Raw genomic sequence first — 19663 nt, forward strand, 5'->3', positions numbered from 1 at the left:
GGTTAACTGGAAAGCATCTCTTTTTAGATGCTTTGTGCAAGAGTCATCAAAATAATTGCAGTACTTTGGCAAAAGCAAAACAAGGAGCAGAGCTTTACTAGAATACGCTGGCTGTTTTACAGCTCTGCGGTGACAGCAGGGATTGTCTTTCCCTGCCGAGTTATTACCTTCAGAATTCCGCTTGGCAACAACAGAGTACAGCCACAGAAGGGATACTTCAGTGATAAACAACACAAGGTTTACAAGCAAAAAGAAAGGATTTCATTAACCTAACCAATGTAGTTGGTGAAAAGAGAGCAAAAAAACCCCGAAAAACCCCAAAAGTCATCACCAAGCTTTCAGGCTCTTATGCGCTACCAGCCTGAGGCAGAGTTTCCGGACCTGAAAGAAAGTTTGTCTCTGCCCTATGCCTCCCACTCCAACCCACGTCGCTTTGCTGTGGTGACAGCGTGGATTTGGTTACATCATGGTGATTGCAAGACTCCTACTTTCACCATGATTCAACATAGATAGCAGGAAGTTCATCCAAACAGAGAGATTTTAATCTGGTTTTGCATTCAGATTTTAAGTACTATTAGAAGCCATGTTTCTACAGCTGGCAAACGCGACCCATGGGGCTTGCTACCATAAAATGGGATGGTTTTTTGCAAATATCGAGTAAAACTGCAGTATTTGGGAGTCATCTAGATGAACCTCCAATAACTCTGGCAGATCTGCCCCTTGCAGCCCCACCGTACCCACTCCTGGACCCGAAGAGCTGAGCCGCTGCCTGACCACAGCACTGGGCTGAGGTGAAGGGAGCGAGGTCCCCGTGGCGCCCTGACCCACCTGGGTTTCTACCCACCCACCTCCCACTTTAGCTTGGGTGAGGGGAAAAACCTCCAAAACTGAAAGTTTCTTTTTTTTTCTTTTTTTTTTAAATGAAAAAAAAATAAAAATCAACCTTTCCCTTCCAGGGGAAATTCTGAATATTTGAGGTTCCAATTCAGAACTAATCTTATTAGATACTTTCCAGTGAATGGAAATACCCAATCTGAGTAGCTCTACCTAGTGAGCATTGAAACACCATGGCTTACAATTCGGTGTGTTCATCTATTCACTCCCTTAAAGCTATCCAACTACGTAATGGCATTCCTTAATTGAAATAAATCAGAGTTCACCAAAAAAAAGAAATAAAATGTTCAGTTTTTCTAGCATGCTGAATGCTAGAAAAAAAAATTATTTAACATAATGTATTAAAATAGTTTAAGGTCACTTATTGGGAGTGATCAAAATCATTATTGCCACAAAAACTGTAGAATTGGAGAAGAAAAATCCATATAGCCTTGCTTTTTAACTTCACTGTTTATTCCTTAATTTTGAATGACCTGCTCACTGACCTGAAGGGAACAAAGCATGCTTTCCCTGAATCTTTCAAAGACACCGCTGCTGATGTGTTTATTTGGCACTGGAACACATTTGGGTCTAAGCAACTAGGTAATGGTTTTCATCAGTTTAGCGACGTGGCATTTTCAACGACCTCAGCAGCTAACAAAGACATAAAACACGGGAGCTATGTTTGATAAGGCTGCAGCAACCTCAGTCAAACTCCAGTTTGAGAACTAACTAACTCCCTACAGCGTTACAAAAAAACATGCCGATGTCAGGCAGCAGCATGGCATTGAGCGCACGGAGAGGGAGAGCACAAGTCTCGGGCACAGCTCCATCTCCGCTTCGTTACCCCAGCCAAAAACCGGGAGCCGTAGCATCCCCACGGACGGCGTGGGCTGAGTTCACTTTTGAAAGGGAGGAGGGCAAAGCAACACTCAGGTTTTCTTCTCTGGGTTCCGCACACCTCAAACACAGTTTCTCATTAAACCACTGCCATCTCTTCTGTCTCAGTTTATCTCCTCAACCAAAGCCAGCCAATCATATTTTTCAATACTCGTCTTTATTCATTCTTTAAACAAACTCACAGATCAAGTAACTGCAATGAAGAACAAATAAACGATAGCAAAATTTGGAAAATTTCATGATAAAAACCCTAACCATAAACAAGACACTCATAGATGAAAATATACTCAGACACTTACTTTACATGCCAAAACACCGACTCAACAAATCCATCCATTAGGAAGTGTGTCAATCCCTATTATTCAAGAAACAAAGAATCACCCCCAAACATTTCTATATAGCGATGTAAACCATCCTCTGCATTTAAGTCCTCCTTTTGGCTTAACACCTTCCATCTTTTTTTCCCCACTCCTTTGGTTTTATGAATTTTTGTTTTTCAAACAAATGAACTTTGGCTTCACCATAAACACCAAAACAGAAGTCAAAAGAGTTTAGGGTAAAGTACCAAGGACCAGCTTCCTAGATCAATATACTGAAAGCCACAATACTTGATATTACCCCATTACGCTTACATATGTTGCAATCATGTATTTCTGTTTGTCTACGATGAGCAACGTTCTAGATGAGGTAGATTTGAGAAATATTTCTATCGCTATAATGGCATAAATGTTGCAGGGGAGAGGGAATGAACTTGGCACAAGAATTTAATTACCTTTTACCCCTCACTTTTCCTTTACCTTGGGAATATCAGGTGGTGCTACCAGATGACTTGGTATAACCTGAGTTCTGTTTTATCTCACTGAAATCCCTGAGGCTTTCTTTTTCTTTTGTCTCATTAACCAATTTTTATAATGTCTTTTTTTTTTTTTAGCCTGGTTGTAAGTGGAAGATTTACGTTAATATGGAGTCTGCTGGTTCTGCTACATTCCTCCTTCCCTTTCTAGCACCGGTAACGAGAGGCAGAGAAGAGATGTGGAGGAAATTGCATATTTGAGAGGCTCAGTGGGGAGTGGGGAAAGAACGGGATTTATTGAGAGGGAGGGGATACGTAAGAAGGTAAAGGATGTAAATTTGTAACTAAAAAGCAAGCTCCTAGTTCTACTCCTTGCAGAACAGTATGTTCTAAAAATGTAGCCTTTCATTTCAGATTTTTGACTGAATGGAGTTTGAGGACAGGGCTGAACTTTAAAAGGTTCGTGGCTGTAGAGCTTGCTCCTAGCAAACTTCTGAGGAGATCTCTTCCCAGTCTGCTAAGACTGACTGTATCAATGATTAACGTGTCTGCACTCAGCTGGGAGAACCAAGAAGTTCCTGAGCACTAACCATTAACAGCCTGCACGGATCCTTTTCTCCCCATGGCGTTACTTCCTGCCTCCAGCACGTTCAAGGAACTGCTGTTTACACCCTTGCGCACAGACAGGGTAGAAACCACCCTCAGAATTCAGAGCAATGTCACAGTTGTGCCAGAAAACGTCTATTGAGCTTTGCTGGGTAAAGCAACCTGAAAACAAAATCATCAAAGAACAAACAAATCAATTCGTTATTTACAAAAAAAAAAAAAAAAAAAATTAAACCCAAAACAAACCAAAACTCAAACTAGCACCTTGCTTTAAATTGCTAAGTTCCTAGAAGGGAGGCTCAAATCACAGCCCCATCACTATAGAAACAATGAAGTTTAGCCCTTATAAAGCAGGCCAAGGCTGTCATCCCTTCTTCCCCCAAACCCATCAGCTCAATAAGGACAGGTCATGAAGTCTTTGAATTAATTCGGTTTCACTGGCTTAGCACTTGCTAATCAATTTGACCACAGCTCCTTAGACTTGTGCATCCATCCCGGTAATTTCGCCGGACAGATTCAGGATGACTTAGCTTCCAAAAATCAAGGTGTTTTCAGGCCAATATGGCCAAAGTAGAATCACAGTCTGGTGAGACTCAATACATTTATCTGCCACTGCACAACACAGGTAAAAAAAAAATATATCTATTTATCATTTTAAACAAAGTACAATGAACAGAAGTTCATGAAAGCAAGGCATCTGAGAACAGGCACTTGAAAGGATGAAAAAATAAGCTTTTTCTATGAATAGTCTGAATACCAGCTGGGAAGGGGAGAGGCTTTTCATACACATTTTAAAAGAGAAAAACAACCCTGTTTTACGGGGTTTGACCAGGCCACAGCTGACGCTCATCAACCAGAAGTGAAAGGTCAGTCCATCAATGCCCTCTGGAAAGCGCCCTGCCCTGGAGCACACAGAACCGCCATCCTCAAACGGTCCACGCTCTGGCAGCAGTTCCACACAGTGGCGATAATGGGCCATCTACTGTAAACAAGCCCCGTCTCACCTGCTGTGAAACTGAGCCAAACGCTTCAGAGGAGTCACAGTGCTTGCTCCAAAAAATCCATTTGCAGTCTAACGTGAGGCACAAACACGAGTGCAAACAACAAGTAACAGGGCAGAGCGGGTGGGAGCCGGGCTGACGAGACGCTGCGATGCAGTCAGAGGGAAGGTATGTACACGCTACTCTCCAATGATCCAAGATGAGTATTTCTAGCAGAGATGGAGGAATGGCCACTGTTAGCGATGTATTTTCTGAGCATCACAGAAGTAAGGCTCCGAAGGGACTCAGTAAGGTGAAAGTTGGTGACTGTCTTGCAGGCCTCTTCACATGTACATTGTGCGGGAGCAGGAATGAAAGTTTCCTCATCTTTCACTGGTAAAGCAGAGTTTATCGGTTTTCTTTTTCAGAATTAGCGGACACTGGAGTTTCTGTTAAAATTAAAGAATGAATTTCTTCTTCCTTATTTAACCTGTCATAAGCATTCACAGAATCATCCTTTGCACAGCTCTGAAAGAGAACAACGACATTTTTAACAGTGCTTCTTCATGGCGAGCGTTGCTTTTTCAGCCCAATAGAATAGACCCGTTTCACAATGTATAGCCTGTATTATGGCGAAAAAGCCAAGGTAGCTGGGCCGCAGATTGTGCTTATTAGGGCCCGGGTTAGGCCTGGTTCACAGAAGAGTTATCCTCTCTGAAGACAAGGAAGAACTGAAGATTGGCCCTCAAATTAAGAGTGCTTCCAACTAGAGCTAATGGGTGAAGCTCAGGCAGGAGGACGGAGAAGTGAGGATATACACACTTAGTAGAGTTTTCACTGGGACCCTGAGCACGTAGAGAAGACCAAGATAATACTCAGAGGCAAGACCATAGCGTTAGCTGGGGCAGTAACGAAGCACAGGTCAAAGCACAAGAAAGTGTAACAGCTACCATACTTATGATCCTCATGGCCAAGAGTCCCATCTTAGTCCCATAACGACTGATATATGCTGAAATATATATATATAAGGTAGTAAACTAGGAGGCCAGATCCATGCTTTCCACATAGTTCTGGTTTATTATTAGGTGAACTCAGAATACCCTTGTGGGAAAGGGGAATACTGGATTTTGGACTCTGACTCCTTTTGCAATTGGGAGGCCACAGAAGGAGACTTCTTTTCAAGAAGTCAGCAATTCCTGCGACTCCTGTTCAACTGAAAACATCCAATGCACATGCAGCACCAGACACCCAGATAGTCATTATCCTCCACAAAGGTTTCACGGATGGCATCAATTTTAAGATGCCACAGTGAGTCAGAAGGCCCCTTCCATACAAGGACTGTGTTCAGAGAACAACATACACCACCTCAAGTCTAGGTTCGAATTAGGGCTCGTCAGTTCCCTTTGGACTTTTATAAAGGGCTACTGAGTTAGATTTGTTTAGAAATAACAGTTTCCATAATCAGCATTACGTTTATTTCTCCTGAAATAAGGGCCGATAGCAAGTCTTTCATCAACCAAAGCGTGAAGCAGCTCTAGTTAGTTTTGTTCTTTTGCCAATGAGAAGCTAAGTGTCCTGATTTACTTCATAGCTAACTGACTGTGATAAATGTGAAAGTGCTAAAAATATGAACTTCTGGAAGTCAAATATGAATAGCTTTATTCAGCATCACAAATATGAGCAACCAGCAGAGAAAGACGTAAATGTTCAGGAGAAGGAGTTTAATGAAGCTGAAACCAAAACAAAAACCAAAAAAACACCCAATAAAACCCAACAACCAGACAACCTCCACCCAAAAAACCCAACCCCCCAAACCAAACCAAAACACATTTAAGGGACTAGCAGTCTACGAAATAACAGAATAGCGCAATTCTACTAATGTGTCTAGAAAAGTATATATGCAATTTAAGGGGGAAAAAAAAAAATCCCTCTCAGCTTTAGCTAATTGTTTCTGAACAACTCTTAGTATTGTAAATGCTTAATCTTCATACGACATACTTACATACAGTTGGTTTTAAGACAGACATAGGTATTAGGAAAAAGAAAACTGGAACCCTAAAGATTCCAGTTCAATAGATTCCTTGGCCCAACAGCTTCTTACTAACCTGGGAATCCTCATTCTGCTCTCCAAACATGCGCTTCAGAATTTCTCTAGGGTCCGGAACTGGTGGAAGAATTAATATCTTCAGCCTTCAGAAAATTAAAAAGAAAAGCTTTAGATGAAAGCTGTATTAATTTCAAAATCACCATTTTGATGTCATACTTGGGTGCAGTCAAGAAAATCTGTGGAGTCAGCTTTGACATCACTGGCCAGCTTTCGTTCTCTGCAACTGTAGCCCAACTCTCATTTTTACTCCCCAAACCAAAAGGAAACAGGCACGTTCACGCCGACAGATTCTAAATAACATTCACTGTTGACAAAGACAGGAGCAAAAGGAAACTTTTTAAAGAAATCTGGTAAAATATGCTATGTAAGCTTAATTTTGAATTTGGACTTCGTTGCCTAAAGGAAGGGGATGCAACAGCTGCGCAACAAGAAGCTGCAAGCTCACAGAAGCAGAGTTACCCAAGTGTGCCCAGAGCGCGTACGTGGTCTATAGACCCAATTCTAGTGACTGAGGCACGATGGTGCTGCCACTTCTGTTATGCAATGCGTGTTACGGATAAAACAGCCGCTACTGAAACATGACACACCACGGACGGTCGCCTGGAAGAGACGTGACTTATAACACAAGTCAAAGATCAAACAGAATTAGTGGGCTGTAAATAAAGGGAGGTCATTATTTACCTTTTCAGATAAACTAGTAGAATTATCGTAGATACTGCTACTATTAATGGAATGGTGATTATTAAAACAAAATAGAATGTAGAGTCCGTCTTCTCACCTGGAAAAGAAAAATTGTAGAAACTTAGGGATGTCTGAGAGGCTTTTTAGCAATAAGGATAACAAATTAATTAATTCTCTCATTTGTTCATAGACAATGTTCTCCAAATACACTATCACTTTTGTAGGCAAGGACTCTTTTCAAAGCACGATCCTATAATGTAGATACATTTGGCACAAAAAATGAACACCAGCAAGACTCAGGGCTGAAAAACTGACGGCCCCGGGAAGGGGCAATTGCACCAGTGGTGACCGCAGCAGCGAATACAGCAGTACAGGTAGTAACTGATGGCGCTGCTGAAGGACTAGAGCTCCCTTCCCCTCTTTTCACCTGAAATGACATAGATACATTGGAGGATAGTCTTCAGCTCCTGTTTGCTTAGCAGACAGAAGGTATTAGACGCCTTACAGATGAAGAATAAAGTGCAACAAATCGTAGGCACAACCATTCTCACCAATACTCTTCTCTTCACTCCAGTCACTGAAGAGCTTGCTGCTGTAACACTCGGGCTTCGGTTTTGCTCTCACTTTGAAGGTGTACTTGCTGTTAGGATCAACGCTAGGAATTGATGTATAATTAATTTCAACCTAGGGCAAAAAGAAAAGGTAATTTGCTTTGTTCAATTACCAGTGTATTCTCAGTCATTTACAAGCCCATTTTCATTATGCAGTTAATGTATTCTGAATGTTTGCATAGAAAATCTTTTTGTGAATACTAAACTTCATAAAAAAGGACATAGTAGCATTTAACCAGCAAAGACTGCCTAAATAGAGATTCCAAAGCTAAGATTTAATCTTATTCGCTGCTACATCTATTGTGCAGCATTTGGCATCAATGATTAAACTCCGATTCGGTGTCTGGAACAGTGCCCTTTTTTTTTTTCCTTTTTGAGAAACATCTGTGATTTACACTGCCTTCCCCTCTCTGTCAGGGCAGCAACGCTGATCGAACTTTGACCACGCAAAAGTCTTCTGTGATGTCTCTACAGAGGCACTCAAACGCACTAGCTGGGATCAAACTCCACTTATTATTGATTCAAAATGCTGGTTTTCTGAGGTATGTTGGTATTATTTGAGTTTGCTAAAATTTGGGGTAGGACAAACAGCTAAATATGCTCCACAGGAGAAGACTGCCACCTTACTTTTAAATTTATCACACTGTTTACCATTCTGATCAAACAGCAGAGTCAGTATGGCTGTGCAGATCCAGGCATGAGTACATCCAGACGCCGAAGTCAGTGCTTCTACAGGTACATTAAAATCAGTCTATCTAAGAGCGCACACCTTTTTCTCCCCTGGCATCCTCAGTCTTTTTATCCCCTTGCTTTTCTGTATAACGTTCTGCGTTCTTGTGTGCACCAGCAACTAATTTTGCTTTACGGTAATCAAGTCCCGTCATTCAAGAACACGGCAATCATCTGACCGAGCGCAGGCCAACACCAGGAAAACCCAGCACCAACAGACCAAAGTCCCGTATCAGGGAGAAGCAAACAGGTACATGCTCCGCAGTGTATTTCCGGATAGGTGTTGTTTAGTTTAGTAAGTACTTCTTTACCAGACCGTTCTTACACATTACTCCTTTGCCGTAACAAATGATGGCAAGGATTCAGAAGACCAGCTACTGCACCAGACCCGTCCACATGCAGCAGATGTAATTTTTCATTTTTAAACAGCAAATATTTGACTTACTGTGAATAGCAACATAAATTATAAAAGATACATAGTAAAAAAATAAATCGGTTAACTGTAAGTAATGAAAAGTTACTTTAATTATCTGAGCAGTGTCCAAATCACCATTATGATATTCAACTTCATAAAATAAACAATTTTCTGGGAAGGTGCCTGATTCACTCCATTCTACGTATATTCCATCATTAATCTTTGACAGCGTAAGTCGTCTTGGCGTAGCAGGTCTTACTGAAATACAAAACAGAAGAATTAGTTACAAATTGTATTTCACTGGTTACAGAAGTAGTTAGAAGTCCTGTATTGCATAACTTTACACTTACACTAGTTTAGGAACAGAAAGAGGAAAAAGTTAGCACCAAAACGTTAAGAAAGAATAAAACCAACAAAAGAATAAGAGTAAAATTGAGCGGAAAATAAATAAATAAAAAAACCAAACAAACAAAACCCAAACACCAAACATCCACCCCTCAAAAACACAACCTGTCTATATAATTCCTAAATCAAAGATCAAGAGAAGAAGAGAGCATCGAATCGTGTTGTCTCACCCACAACTCATCAGTTGCAAGCTTCTCAAACACAGCGATACACTAGCAAACTTCTTTCTTTATATTTTTTGTAAGATGGTGTCAAACTTACCAAGGGTGGTAGGATTTTTACTTGCACACACAGGCCTAATGTCTTCAGAATCATCTCTAATCAAAATACTTATAGCTGGGTAAGTATTGGTGACCTTGGGGAAGCTAAGATTGAAAACGCATCTTCCATGGTCCATAGAATAGTTGTTGCACTTCTTAGGGTTTTTCAAACCATCAAACCTATAGGGATTAAATATATTTTTTTAAACTACAAAAGAATAGGACAGCAAGAGGCAAGCTTGTTTTGAAACCTGTGCTACGAATTCTAAAGAGTAATCTTGCATTAAAGCTGTGCTATAGCATATATAGAAGTTAAGCTAAGCAAAGTAAGAACCTTCTCATTTATCTCAAGCTTTAGAAAGAATATTATTTTCGTAAAGAGTGCCAAGTAGCAGAATAAGAGGCAGATTTGCTTTATACCCAGGCATCAAAGACAACAGCTGCTTTCAGCTTTGGTTCACATTTTCCATACAGGAAAACAATTTCAAGGAAAAAAAAAAAAAAGTATTTAGAAATTAAACTAATTTGTATCACTTCCTGTCAGCAAAATTTCACTTCTGTGCTAGAACGAGCGGACTGGTCTCCTTCACCGACGCCTCGGGCACCGCAGCTCTCGCTCCAGACGGTCCAGTTTCACCTACTGCCTGTGGCTGCTTTGCAAAATGTCAGTGCTCACTTCCAATAACAGAGAAGCTACGACAGCCTTCTTCCTTGCTTTTCTATGCTCCCCAAGTTCCAATGAGAATATGCCACCAGCTTTTCCTCCACAAAAAATTGGGAAATAGATTTTTATTTTTTTTTTTTTTTTAAATGATATGGAGCAAATCAGAGCTTTGTTTAGGAGCACAGTAAGAGCAGCACTCCCCTACTTCACACCGCCCTGGACAGGGGCTGCAGAAGACAAAACCATCTCTCCCATTTTCACGCCCAAACCCCCTTTTTACCCCCCTCTTCTCCCCTCCCCGCCCCGGGCTGAAGAAGACGGGGGCATTCAGAGTGACACCATGCACTGACCCGCTCTCGCGCGCCCATGGTTCAGCAACTAATTACTGGGCACTGACGGGATGCATTTGTTCTAACCTAACATGTTCACGTTCGCTTTGGATGAAGAGAGAGGTTTTTGGAGGAAAATATCAATGAAGAATGTAAAAAAGAACCATCATTTTTCAGGTAATTGCTCGCTCATTTCTGAAAAACAAAAACAAACCAAAAACTCCACCTCACCTGCACTATGGAAAATGTATCTTTCAGCCCAAAAATCAAGTGTTTCCTTAGTTTTCAGCTTTAAAACTAAAAAAAAACCCCAGCAGTCTCTTTCTTTCTAAGCAGCAGGAATGAAAACACTTTGCTGTCACCACAGATACATCTTTCAATAAAATTAAGGGGTAAATTGAAAATATATAGCTCTAATCTAAAGCATTATTCCACTAAGTATCCGTACACCCAGAAACTCAGACCCCCACCGTCTCATTGTTACCGTTCTTGTAATAAAGAAAAAAATTTATTTGAGTAGCAATTTAGAGACAGAACAGTCCTCCCTGCATTTAACTAAGGCAGCAAGTTTTCTGCTGTTTGCTGCCCAAATGCCTTAAATCAAACAGCCTGCGAGACTGCCACTGGAGAGGAAGAGGAAAACATTTATTTAGTCAGTTCAGATAAGACAGAAAGCCGATTTAAAACTACAAGGGGCTTTCAGAGAGAAAACTTCACTATTTCTACAGAAGCTAATGCAATCGGGCATTTCACAAGCCCCATCAACACGCAGAGCCGTGCGGAGATCAGCGTGCGCAGAAGACCTTGCTGCCAAGTTTTTGCTCACACCACAAGTCTGTTCCTTTGGAACAAGAGTCTATTTATGGCAGTCAGCTGGCAAGCAGGGATGATGACAAAAAGATGTTCTCTGTAACTTTCAAGGTGAATCAGTTATTTATTACGTTGAAGACACAAACAGAACTACTGCTAAACGTTATTAATGCTTTCATACCATTTCACAATGATTTAAGAGCTGACACATAACATTAATGAGTGATTCCAACTTAAGCAGCCCATGTTTGTTAGGCTCCAAAGAAAGCAATTAATATATTGGTCTAGCTCAGTTCTTAATTCTTCCTTCTTTGAATCCACAATTAGAAGAAAATTAGAAAGCAATAGCAGCTGTTTTAAAATGGGCTACAGAAGCAGCCAAGCTTCACATAGCGGTTCTATCAACTTCCCAAAAAAAGACTCAGCAGCAGCAACCTCTTGACCCTTCAGCAGCGAAGTCCTCTGCTGGACAGGACCCAGCGCTAACTTGTACGCAATGCCCTGAGACATTCAAAGCAGCAGAAAGCAAACAAGTAAGATGTGTCACGTAAAACTAAAGATTAGAGCTAAAGCACTTCAGAGTTGGGAATAAAAAGTTCTTACGAACCAGTAGAACAACGTGTAATTGGTATCGCTGCTTGCATTCTCCCCAGGACGCCACGAACAATCCATGTACTCCAAATTGTGCCAAACACAGCTCAAACCAACAGCAGCAGTACCTGGAATACCTGCAAGGCAAGTTGGAAAGGTCTCTTCAGATTTATTTCGCCAGCAAAGTATTCTCCCCAAATTCCTGATGCAAAACATCCCTTTTTAACGTAACTGAAACAGTCTGGAAGGCAAAGATGGGCCACCTCAGCCTGTCTCAGCACAGCAAACAATGAATTCCAGTTGTTTATCGCTTGCAGCGGCTGAAATCCCAGAGTAACTTCTAAATGCAAGCCAATCCCAACAGTGAATCTCAAGTTTCCACCACCTCTGAATTACTACTTAGAGTTACCTGATGCTAAGGACCACGTGTTGAGTCAGGAAAATATCTTGTTCTTCTAAACTACCGCTACTTTAAATAGGATTTGAAGTAACTAGCAATTACATGCATAGCACTTAGCTTTGTTATAATTATTACAGCCATCAACGTTAAAAATAGTCAGCATTTTTTTATCTTCTGCAGATACAATATTAGTTTCTCAATGTTCTGATTATGGAAATACCTGTAGATCTTAAATATGGACAAAAGCAACGCTGGTTGAATTTTTAATTGAGACTCTTATACCCCTAGACATTCAACTTCAACATACCGAAAACCCAAATTACAGAACGTAATGAGTTCTGTAAATGAGTACGTAGTACTCATAGTTCTGGAAATGAGTACATAGCCATTGTGAATAGAGACGTCAATGTATCTCCCAGGTAGAGCAATTACGGAATAAAGCCTTTCATATTCAATCTTGCATTTTTGTACGGTACAAGTTCTTCATACTGTATTATCATATTACAGCATATTAGATATTTTTTCCTTGTAACAAGCAGCAACATCTCCATGAACTAAAAATAAAATGCATGTTAATTTTACCAACAGTCCAGACTTTTTATTGATAGCAAACCCCAAACTACCTTCTCCTTCCGAGCTTGCATTCTCCCTGAAGTAGCAACTGTCTAAGAGTACAGGAAAATGAAACCACTTTTCCTATTCCAGGAAGCATTTAAAAATATTTCACCTGCAAGCAGACTTTTAAAAGACCCAGCCTGTTTAGTACATGCTGTCCTAATGACCTCCTTCCCCGATTTTCCAGAATACCCTTTTGACAGACACGCAGACAAGCCTGATAAGGTCTCAGATTCTCCCCTCCACAGGCTGTTTTCATCTGCATCAAGTCACACTACTGGGTCAGACAGACTTTTACTACACAAGGGAAGAGGGCCTATTTCCTTGCTGTACCTGCTAGCTCCCAGCACAACACATTATTCCTTAAAGTCTGCTTCCTAATAATTTTGCTATGGACCCCTTATTTCTGGATGTCAAGAAACAAAAAATATTTTTTCCTCTATTCATTTTGCTACACGCAGCTTTGCAGGCTCCACTCACCTCTTCTGAAAAGGAGAGCGCCCTACTATAATTATTTAATTAAGTCACTTACTTATTCAACAAATCGTTAAATATGCTAGATTCATCCCTCTCAATTTACAAATGTAGGTTTGTTTGGTTTTTTTAGGGACCTGTGCTCATATGGAAAAATCATAAAAAATAAACTGACTTAGACATCAGTCGTGAAGTTAGCAGGCCTAATACAACCCAAGTTATCTCTTCTTTCACCGCCACAGCGCGGCAGGGACAAGAAGAATAACAGGAATCACTTTGGTGCCTTGGAAGAGCACTTAAATTTTACAAGCTTGCCCATAAGGTTTTAAGCGTCAACAGACTCCAGTCGTGTTTAAATGTAGTACAATCGTTCTGCTTAAACTCCATCCATTGAACTAGCCCTCGCCTCTGGTATCTCTCCGTATTTCTCTACGATATACGCACATGACGTTTTGTTAGAGCAGGACAGAAAGCAAGGCTGTGTCCCCTCAGGCCGGAGGGAGATGTGCCGGGTCCGGCAGCTCCGCGCGCTCTCGTTACCTGTTGGCAGAAGGGAGGTCTCCACCCATCGGCTGGGCGCGCTGCCGTTGCCATGCCTGCATTCGCTTCTCACTTTGAAACGCATTTCCTCATTCAAGAACGTATCCGTCACACGGAAGCGACTCTTACTCCATTCCTGGGTTTAGACGGAGGGGAAATATAACCAGAACATTTGGCATACCGTACCAAACACGTGGGAATTACTATTAATGCAAGAATACATTAGAGTCCCTAAAAAATACTGCGGCTCAAAGCCAAACAAAATGAGCATTTGGCAACACGGGAAGCCTCAGCATGGCTTCGCTTTTCTTTTTCCTCACCAGGCACACTCAGAACTCGCCAAAGAAAATCCGCTTCTACTCCAGTGACCCGCAGACATGAGCAACGGCCGTACAGAGATCAAGGAACAACTACAACATGGGGGAGAATGTTCCTACGGTAAGTCTTCAGCTATATAAACAGGAGTTTACAGATCTAATCCTCATCTTCCTCTGTGTTTGCACACAAGCGTGTGACAAACAGAAGAAAGAATGTTTGAAGGTGTAACCAAAAAGCAATGAGAAGAGTTTGCATGGATTTAAAGAATTTAAAGAGCAAAGGTAAAACAAACAAACAAACAAACAACCCAAAACAAATCCACCACAAAATCCGCATCAGGCCTGAGCAGCCCGTGAGCTCCCATTTTCAGAAGAGAGATTGTGTTTGCGTGAGAAAAAAGCTTTTCTCACATGCTTTCTTGAGCATCTTTTATTGGGCTAGGGGGGTGCCTTTTACTTAACTGGAAACAGAACAAAAAAAAAATAATGAAAGAAATCTTTGTTATGACCAAAGAATGGCATAACCACTCACGTATAAAAAATAATAATAAATATTAGCACTAATGAGAGGGCAAGGAAATCAAACCGCAATGAACAGACTAGGTGCTACAGCTGTAGTGCAAAAAGATGCGGCAAGATGCTACGCAGTCTGGTCCGTCCTGTCGCTGTTCCACTGCCGCTGACCTTCACATCGGTGACATCCTTCCACAAACTCATTCAGCTCGTTAACCACACAGACTTTCAACTTATTAATTTGTTAATGAACCCATCAGAAGAGGTAAATAGGTTTCTGCCGAGTTAGCAACTTTGACCTGCTCATCTAAAGGCCTGATGAAGATCATTAGAGAAGGGGGTGTCAAAAATGAAACATCACCCTTTTAGCAGCGTTAAGCCACTAGATCAGCTCAGCTGTTTGGAAACTGCAGCCTTACCTCAAGTCCAGGATATCCCGGAGCTGCCAGAAAGACCACGGCAGCCACTGTGAGGAGGCCGTTGAAAACATCAGGACATAAAACTAATGGGGATCAACAGCAAAAGTCTGCTTCGAGAGGCATCGGATCAGTTGTGACCATACCCAAAATGGCAGCGCTGCCGAGCCCACAGCTGGTGTGTTTTCAAGGCTTCAAATTCTGACAGTTTGGAATTATGGACTGACAGCATATTATCTTCCTGGCAATAAACTGTAAAAACGTTTGTCCTGCAGTCCCCTTCGGTGCCACGGCGGCACCGCACTCAGTCCTGACCAAAGAGCAAGGGACACTGGGCTGCAAACCATCCAACACGAGAATAAAAACAAAAGTCCGAAACAAAGAAGTTTTACAATTTCTGTTCCGGGGAACAAATGCATTCCATGTTGTTTTCACACCACACCACACACACCCTCCCCAAATAACTGTAAGCGCAGGGACAGGATACATGTGGGAATATGTTAAGACCTGGCATCACCTCCAACAGACGCTATGCTGTCAAATCAGAGCTACACCCAGGCCAACCTGCACACTGCTTTCCTGAATGGAGTTCAAAGTGAAAGCGATCAGCCTTTCCAAATTCCCATTGAAGTCTCAGGGATGCAGACTGCCCCGTATGTATCTTATTTTTTTCTAGAAAGCTGCATAAGCAAAGACTGAAACAAGACTTTTCCACATGGTTATTATTATGGTACTTCTGTGTTATCGGCAGCAGCTCCATTATCAGAGAGTGACAGACAGATTTTTCTGATCTGAAGATCCCACACGCTGGTATGACTCATTTTGGAGGTTTTGATCCCATGACAAGAATCAAAGGCTATACTAAAACAGTATTTATGTATGTTTCTATACGTATATACACTTACACACAGTTTTATCGCAATAAGACATTTACTGGGGCACAGCAGAGTTTGAAGAGGTGATGCACTCACTCTTTTGTCCTGAGGGACCTCATCAATCACGATGTCGCTGGAATACTCCAGGTCACAGCTACCGCTGACGTTCTCTGGGGGGTTCCACGTCCAGTTCAGGGTGCAGATTTGGATGAACGAGTAGTCTAGGTTGGATGGAGGTGGAAGAACTTTTGCCCCTAAAAGAAAGAAGTTATCGGTGTAACAACCCTGTTGGTCCACATTTCACCGTTAGCAGAACTGACAGATTTTTAACTCTCCAACAGAAAAGAACACAAATGACTCCTCAACTTCATCAGCTCGCATGTGCCATATCAGATAAGGTACTGCCCACTAAATTGTGTCTATTATTCCTGTTATCTTAGTCCATCAATCATTTAAATAATTATAAGGAATGCACACACACAAAAAAATCATTGAAAAGTAATTTTTAAGAAATCACAGCTTGCAACAACGTAGTGGCTGTGGTAATGAAACTTATGCTCGTGGAGGGAAGACAAGCCTCATTTTTCAGGTCTTTTCTGCTGCAAGTTTGCATCACACATGCCAAATCTTTAGCAAAAACAGTATACACATTTTGTGGAGCAACTAATATTTTATTCTACCCAAAAAATATCCATCAGTGCAGTTTCAGAGAGAAAACTTTAAAGAGCCACGCGATTACATGTTGCAAGCAACAGCTGCATGTCAGAACCACAATTTAGCCCAATCTCAGCCAAACCGAGAGTGCTAAAAAACAGCAAAAGAAACCACAATGCTTTTTCAATTACTCACCTATTAAACTTTTAATGCTATGCTCCAGCACAGCGAGCAAAAACCAGTCCAGGACAAATAGTAATTTGCTGCTGGCGCAATTCAGCCGTACGTTTTTTCACCTCCCCAAAAGCAAGATAGAAGCCGAGGAAGGGCCATGACTCAGACGGTTGCTGGGATAAATCCATTTGTGCGTTGACCCTTCCTTACTCTTGTGCACTGAGTCACAGCCTCTTCCATGCCCAGTGACGCAGCTTGAAGGTCGTATTAGAAAACAAAGAAGGGAAATACGGCAGAAACCAGAAAAATGCCAGGAAAAATGAAAGTATGTGGCAAGACTCCAATTCTAGAAAAAAATTACCAACTGGTAATTCCCTAAGTAAATGAATTTTGTTTTTTTTAAAGGGCTGCTCCAGTGTGTACTATTAGAAGACACGACTGTTTCTCAAGGGTATCTACAGGTATCATCACTGAGGCACCGCCACCTATTTGGCCGTGGAAAGGAAGTGCCCTTCTTACGCAGTAGTTTCACAAGCGCTTCAGAGCGACATCAACCAGCGCTGCAGGTCTTGCTCGTCCCAGGAGACCGGGCTCGAGCCGCCCCAACATCTGGGGGAGCGCAGAGGGAAAGGGCAGAATAATCCCACCCCTTTTTCCATCCAGGTCACGGTGAGGCCCCAGTTCCTTCTGCCGGCACAAGGAAGAGGGCAGATGGAAAGGCACACCAGCTTATTTCCGCAAGAATTCTGCTCAAAGCATCCGTGACACCATCATCTTGCAGTTCCCGAGAGACAGAGCTGCCAAAGCTTGAAGAAAATTCATCGAACTCCATCAGACCTTTGCACAGTTAAAGGATAGGCAGTTAAAGGATAGGCAGTAGTAGATATCAGGCATTGTTACCATTGGCGTGTATGTGCGTGTAACGTATGCTCACAGAGAAAATGTGAATAATTACTAGGATTTACCTTTGTAGTTTGAATATGCTCAGCTTTTTTGAATATTCGAAACTTCTGGAATTTTTATTTGCTTGTTCAGTTTCACAGATGACCTCAGAGGCAGGCACGAGAAATTTTTGTTCTTATAAAAATACAGTCTCCTCTGAGAAAACTGAACCTAGCCAGAACACCTTTGCCTCTTACCTGTTCCACTAACAAAACTTTGTAACGGGTTTTGGGAACAGCATCGGGGCCTTAAGTTTGCGAATACCGAGTCCCTTAGATCACGAAAAAGAAGTAAGTAATTTCTTTTAACAAGACTACACAGCTCCAAGCGTTCTGTCTTTTCCTGATCAAACTTTTTATTACCTACAAAAGTGACAAACCATTAAAAAAATTCCAGTGTCATCCCTGGCTGCCGCTCTGAAGTTCTACACATTTCTTTTTCATAAGCTCAATTAGAAGTAATTGCGCTTAAGCTTACAGATTTCTAACTGCACGAAGTAAGAAGTGGGGATATTGAAGGTTTATCAATAAATTGACGAATTGTATTAGCATAAAAAGTGGAAAACCTAGTAGGTTTTAGACTGATCTGTACAATTCTGAAGCTTGTGCTTTAATGTTAGATTCAGCTGAGGATTTTGCTTTTATTCATAGGCTTGGCCAGTCTCATAGTTTTGATGTGTAAAATACGACAGTCTAATACTTTTGTTGTTAAAATCTCATCGCTATGGAAATTTAGCAGAACAACTCAAAGACCAACTATGAAGCACAGGCAAGACACTATTTCTCGCTTACAAAACCAAACCACGGGGATGCGTCCGAGGAAGCCAAGCGCAGCGGTGCCGAGCCGAGGCCATCCTGCCCAGAAAACGCTGGATTTCTAAATGCCGTAACGCGGAAACACCAACAAATGCCTCGCGTCAAGCATCACAAAAGCGTTACACCATAAAAAACTGTTGTGTTTCGCCCTACTGTATTTTCTTAAGGTCGGTTTCACAGTTAGAAAACGGACTGTAGCCCGTTGAAAAATAACAATCCTCTAACGTTTGCAGCTGTATTTTTGCAAAGACAGAACTAACACAGCTTCCAGTCCCGGTTCTTACGAAACCCGCCGGCGCACGGGCAGCTTTCCTGCCATAAACGTTCGCGCTCCTGTCCCGGTCTGAGGTAAAACAGAACTCCCAACAGCGGGGAACGGAAAGGCGAAGGCGACGGAGGGGGCTCACGGGGAGCCGCGCCCGCTCCGGGGGACCCCCGGCTTCTCCTGCGGCGCCGGGGGCACGGGCGGTCCCGGGAGCCGCTGAAACGCTTTCCGCGGCCCTGCCGAACGCTGCCTTTCGGGGAGGGAAAAGCAGATTTTATTTCAGGCGCTCGCCGTCCGGTGGGAAGCCGGGCTCCCGCACGCAGCTGACGCCCTTCGGCCCGTTTCTACCGCAAAACGAAAGCGTTTCGCTGAGATTCGCGGCCGAACGCGCCCGCCGCCCGCCCCGTCCTGGGGAGGCCCCCGCGGCCCGTCCCGCTCCTACCTGCCGCCCTCCCCGCGGCGACCACCAGCCAGCAGACAGCCGGGAGGAGCCGGCGGGCCGGCGGCGCTGCTGGCGGACCCATGTCTCCCTCCGGCCGTCCCGGCGCGGCTCCCGGCTCCCACTTCCCGCGGCGGGGGCCGGGCCAGACGGGAAGAGCCCCGGCCGCGGCCCGCCCAGGTAGCGCCGGCTCGGCGGGGAGCGGCGGCGGTGCCGCCCCTCTACCTGGTCGGCGCCGCCCCGGGCCCGGCCTCCCGACCCCCGCTCCCTCCTCACCCCGCGTCACCCCGGGCCTCACCCGCTCCCCGCCCGCTCCCCGCCCGCCCGTCTCTGCTGGCCGCCGCCCGCACCGCCCTGCAGAGAGGCTTCTCTCCCCCCCGCGCCGCCCCAGCACTCCCGCAGGAGGAGACCGGCCGCTGCCCGCGCCCCTCGCCCGGGACCGCCCGGTGACCTCCCGCCATCCCCGCAGG

General features: G+C 43.1%; 1 protein-coding gene across 1 annotated transcript; it reads right to left on the reverse strand.

The window, feature by feature from the left end:
* Positions 1–1917: 1917 nt before the first annotated feature.
* IL13RA1 (interleukin 13 receptor subunit alpha 1) lies at positions 1918–19436 on the reverse strand. Its single transcript, XM_054214964.1, has 10 exons — positions 19197–19436; positions 16001–16158; positions 13784–13919; positions 11771–11891; positions 9362–9540; positions 8802–8953; positions 7492–7624; positions 6941–7037; positions 6258–6342; positions 1918–4680 (listed from the first exon to the last, which is right to left on the reverse strand). Exons 1-10 carry the CDS (start codon positions 19276–19278, stop codon positions 4561–4563), a joined length of 1263 nt encoding a protein of 420 aa, XP_054070939.1. The 5' UTR covers positions 19279–19436; the 3' UTR covers positions 1918–4560.
* Between the last annotated feature and the right edge of the window lie 227 nt (positions 19437–19663).

Source organism: Rissa tridactyla, chromosome 9 (assembly GCF_028500815.1).
Source record: "Rissa tridactyla isolate bRisTri1 chromosome 9, bRisTri1.patW.cur.20221130, whole genome shotgun sequence".
In the NCBI taxonomy this organism is placed as follows: Eukaryota; Metazoa; Chordata; class Aves; order Charadriiformes; family Laridae; genus Rissa; species Rissa tridactyla.

Bases quoted from the DNA above. Each gene is read 5' to 3' on its own strand.
- IL13RA1 (XM_054214964.1), bottom strand. From the start codon at position 19,278: ATGGGTCCGCCAGCAGCGCCGCCGGCCCGCCGGCTCCTCCCGGCTGTC. The intron at 13,920-16,000 runs GTGAGTGCATCA...GTCTAAACCCAG, and splicing joins AGGTCCCTCAGGACAAAAGA to GAATGGAGTAAGAGTCGCTT. The intron at 4,681-6,257 runs GTTAGTAAGAAG...GTTCTCTTTCAG, and splicing joins AGCAGAATGAGGATTCCCAG to AGCTGTGCAAAGGATGATTC.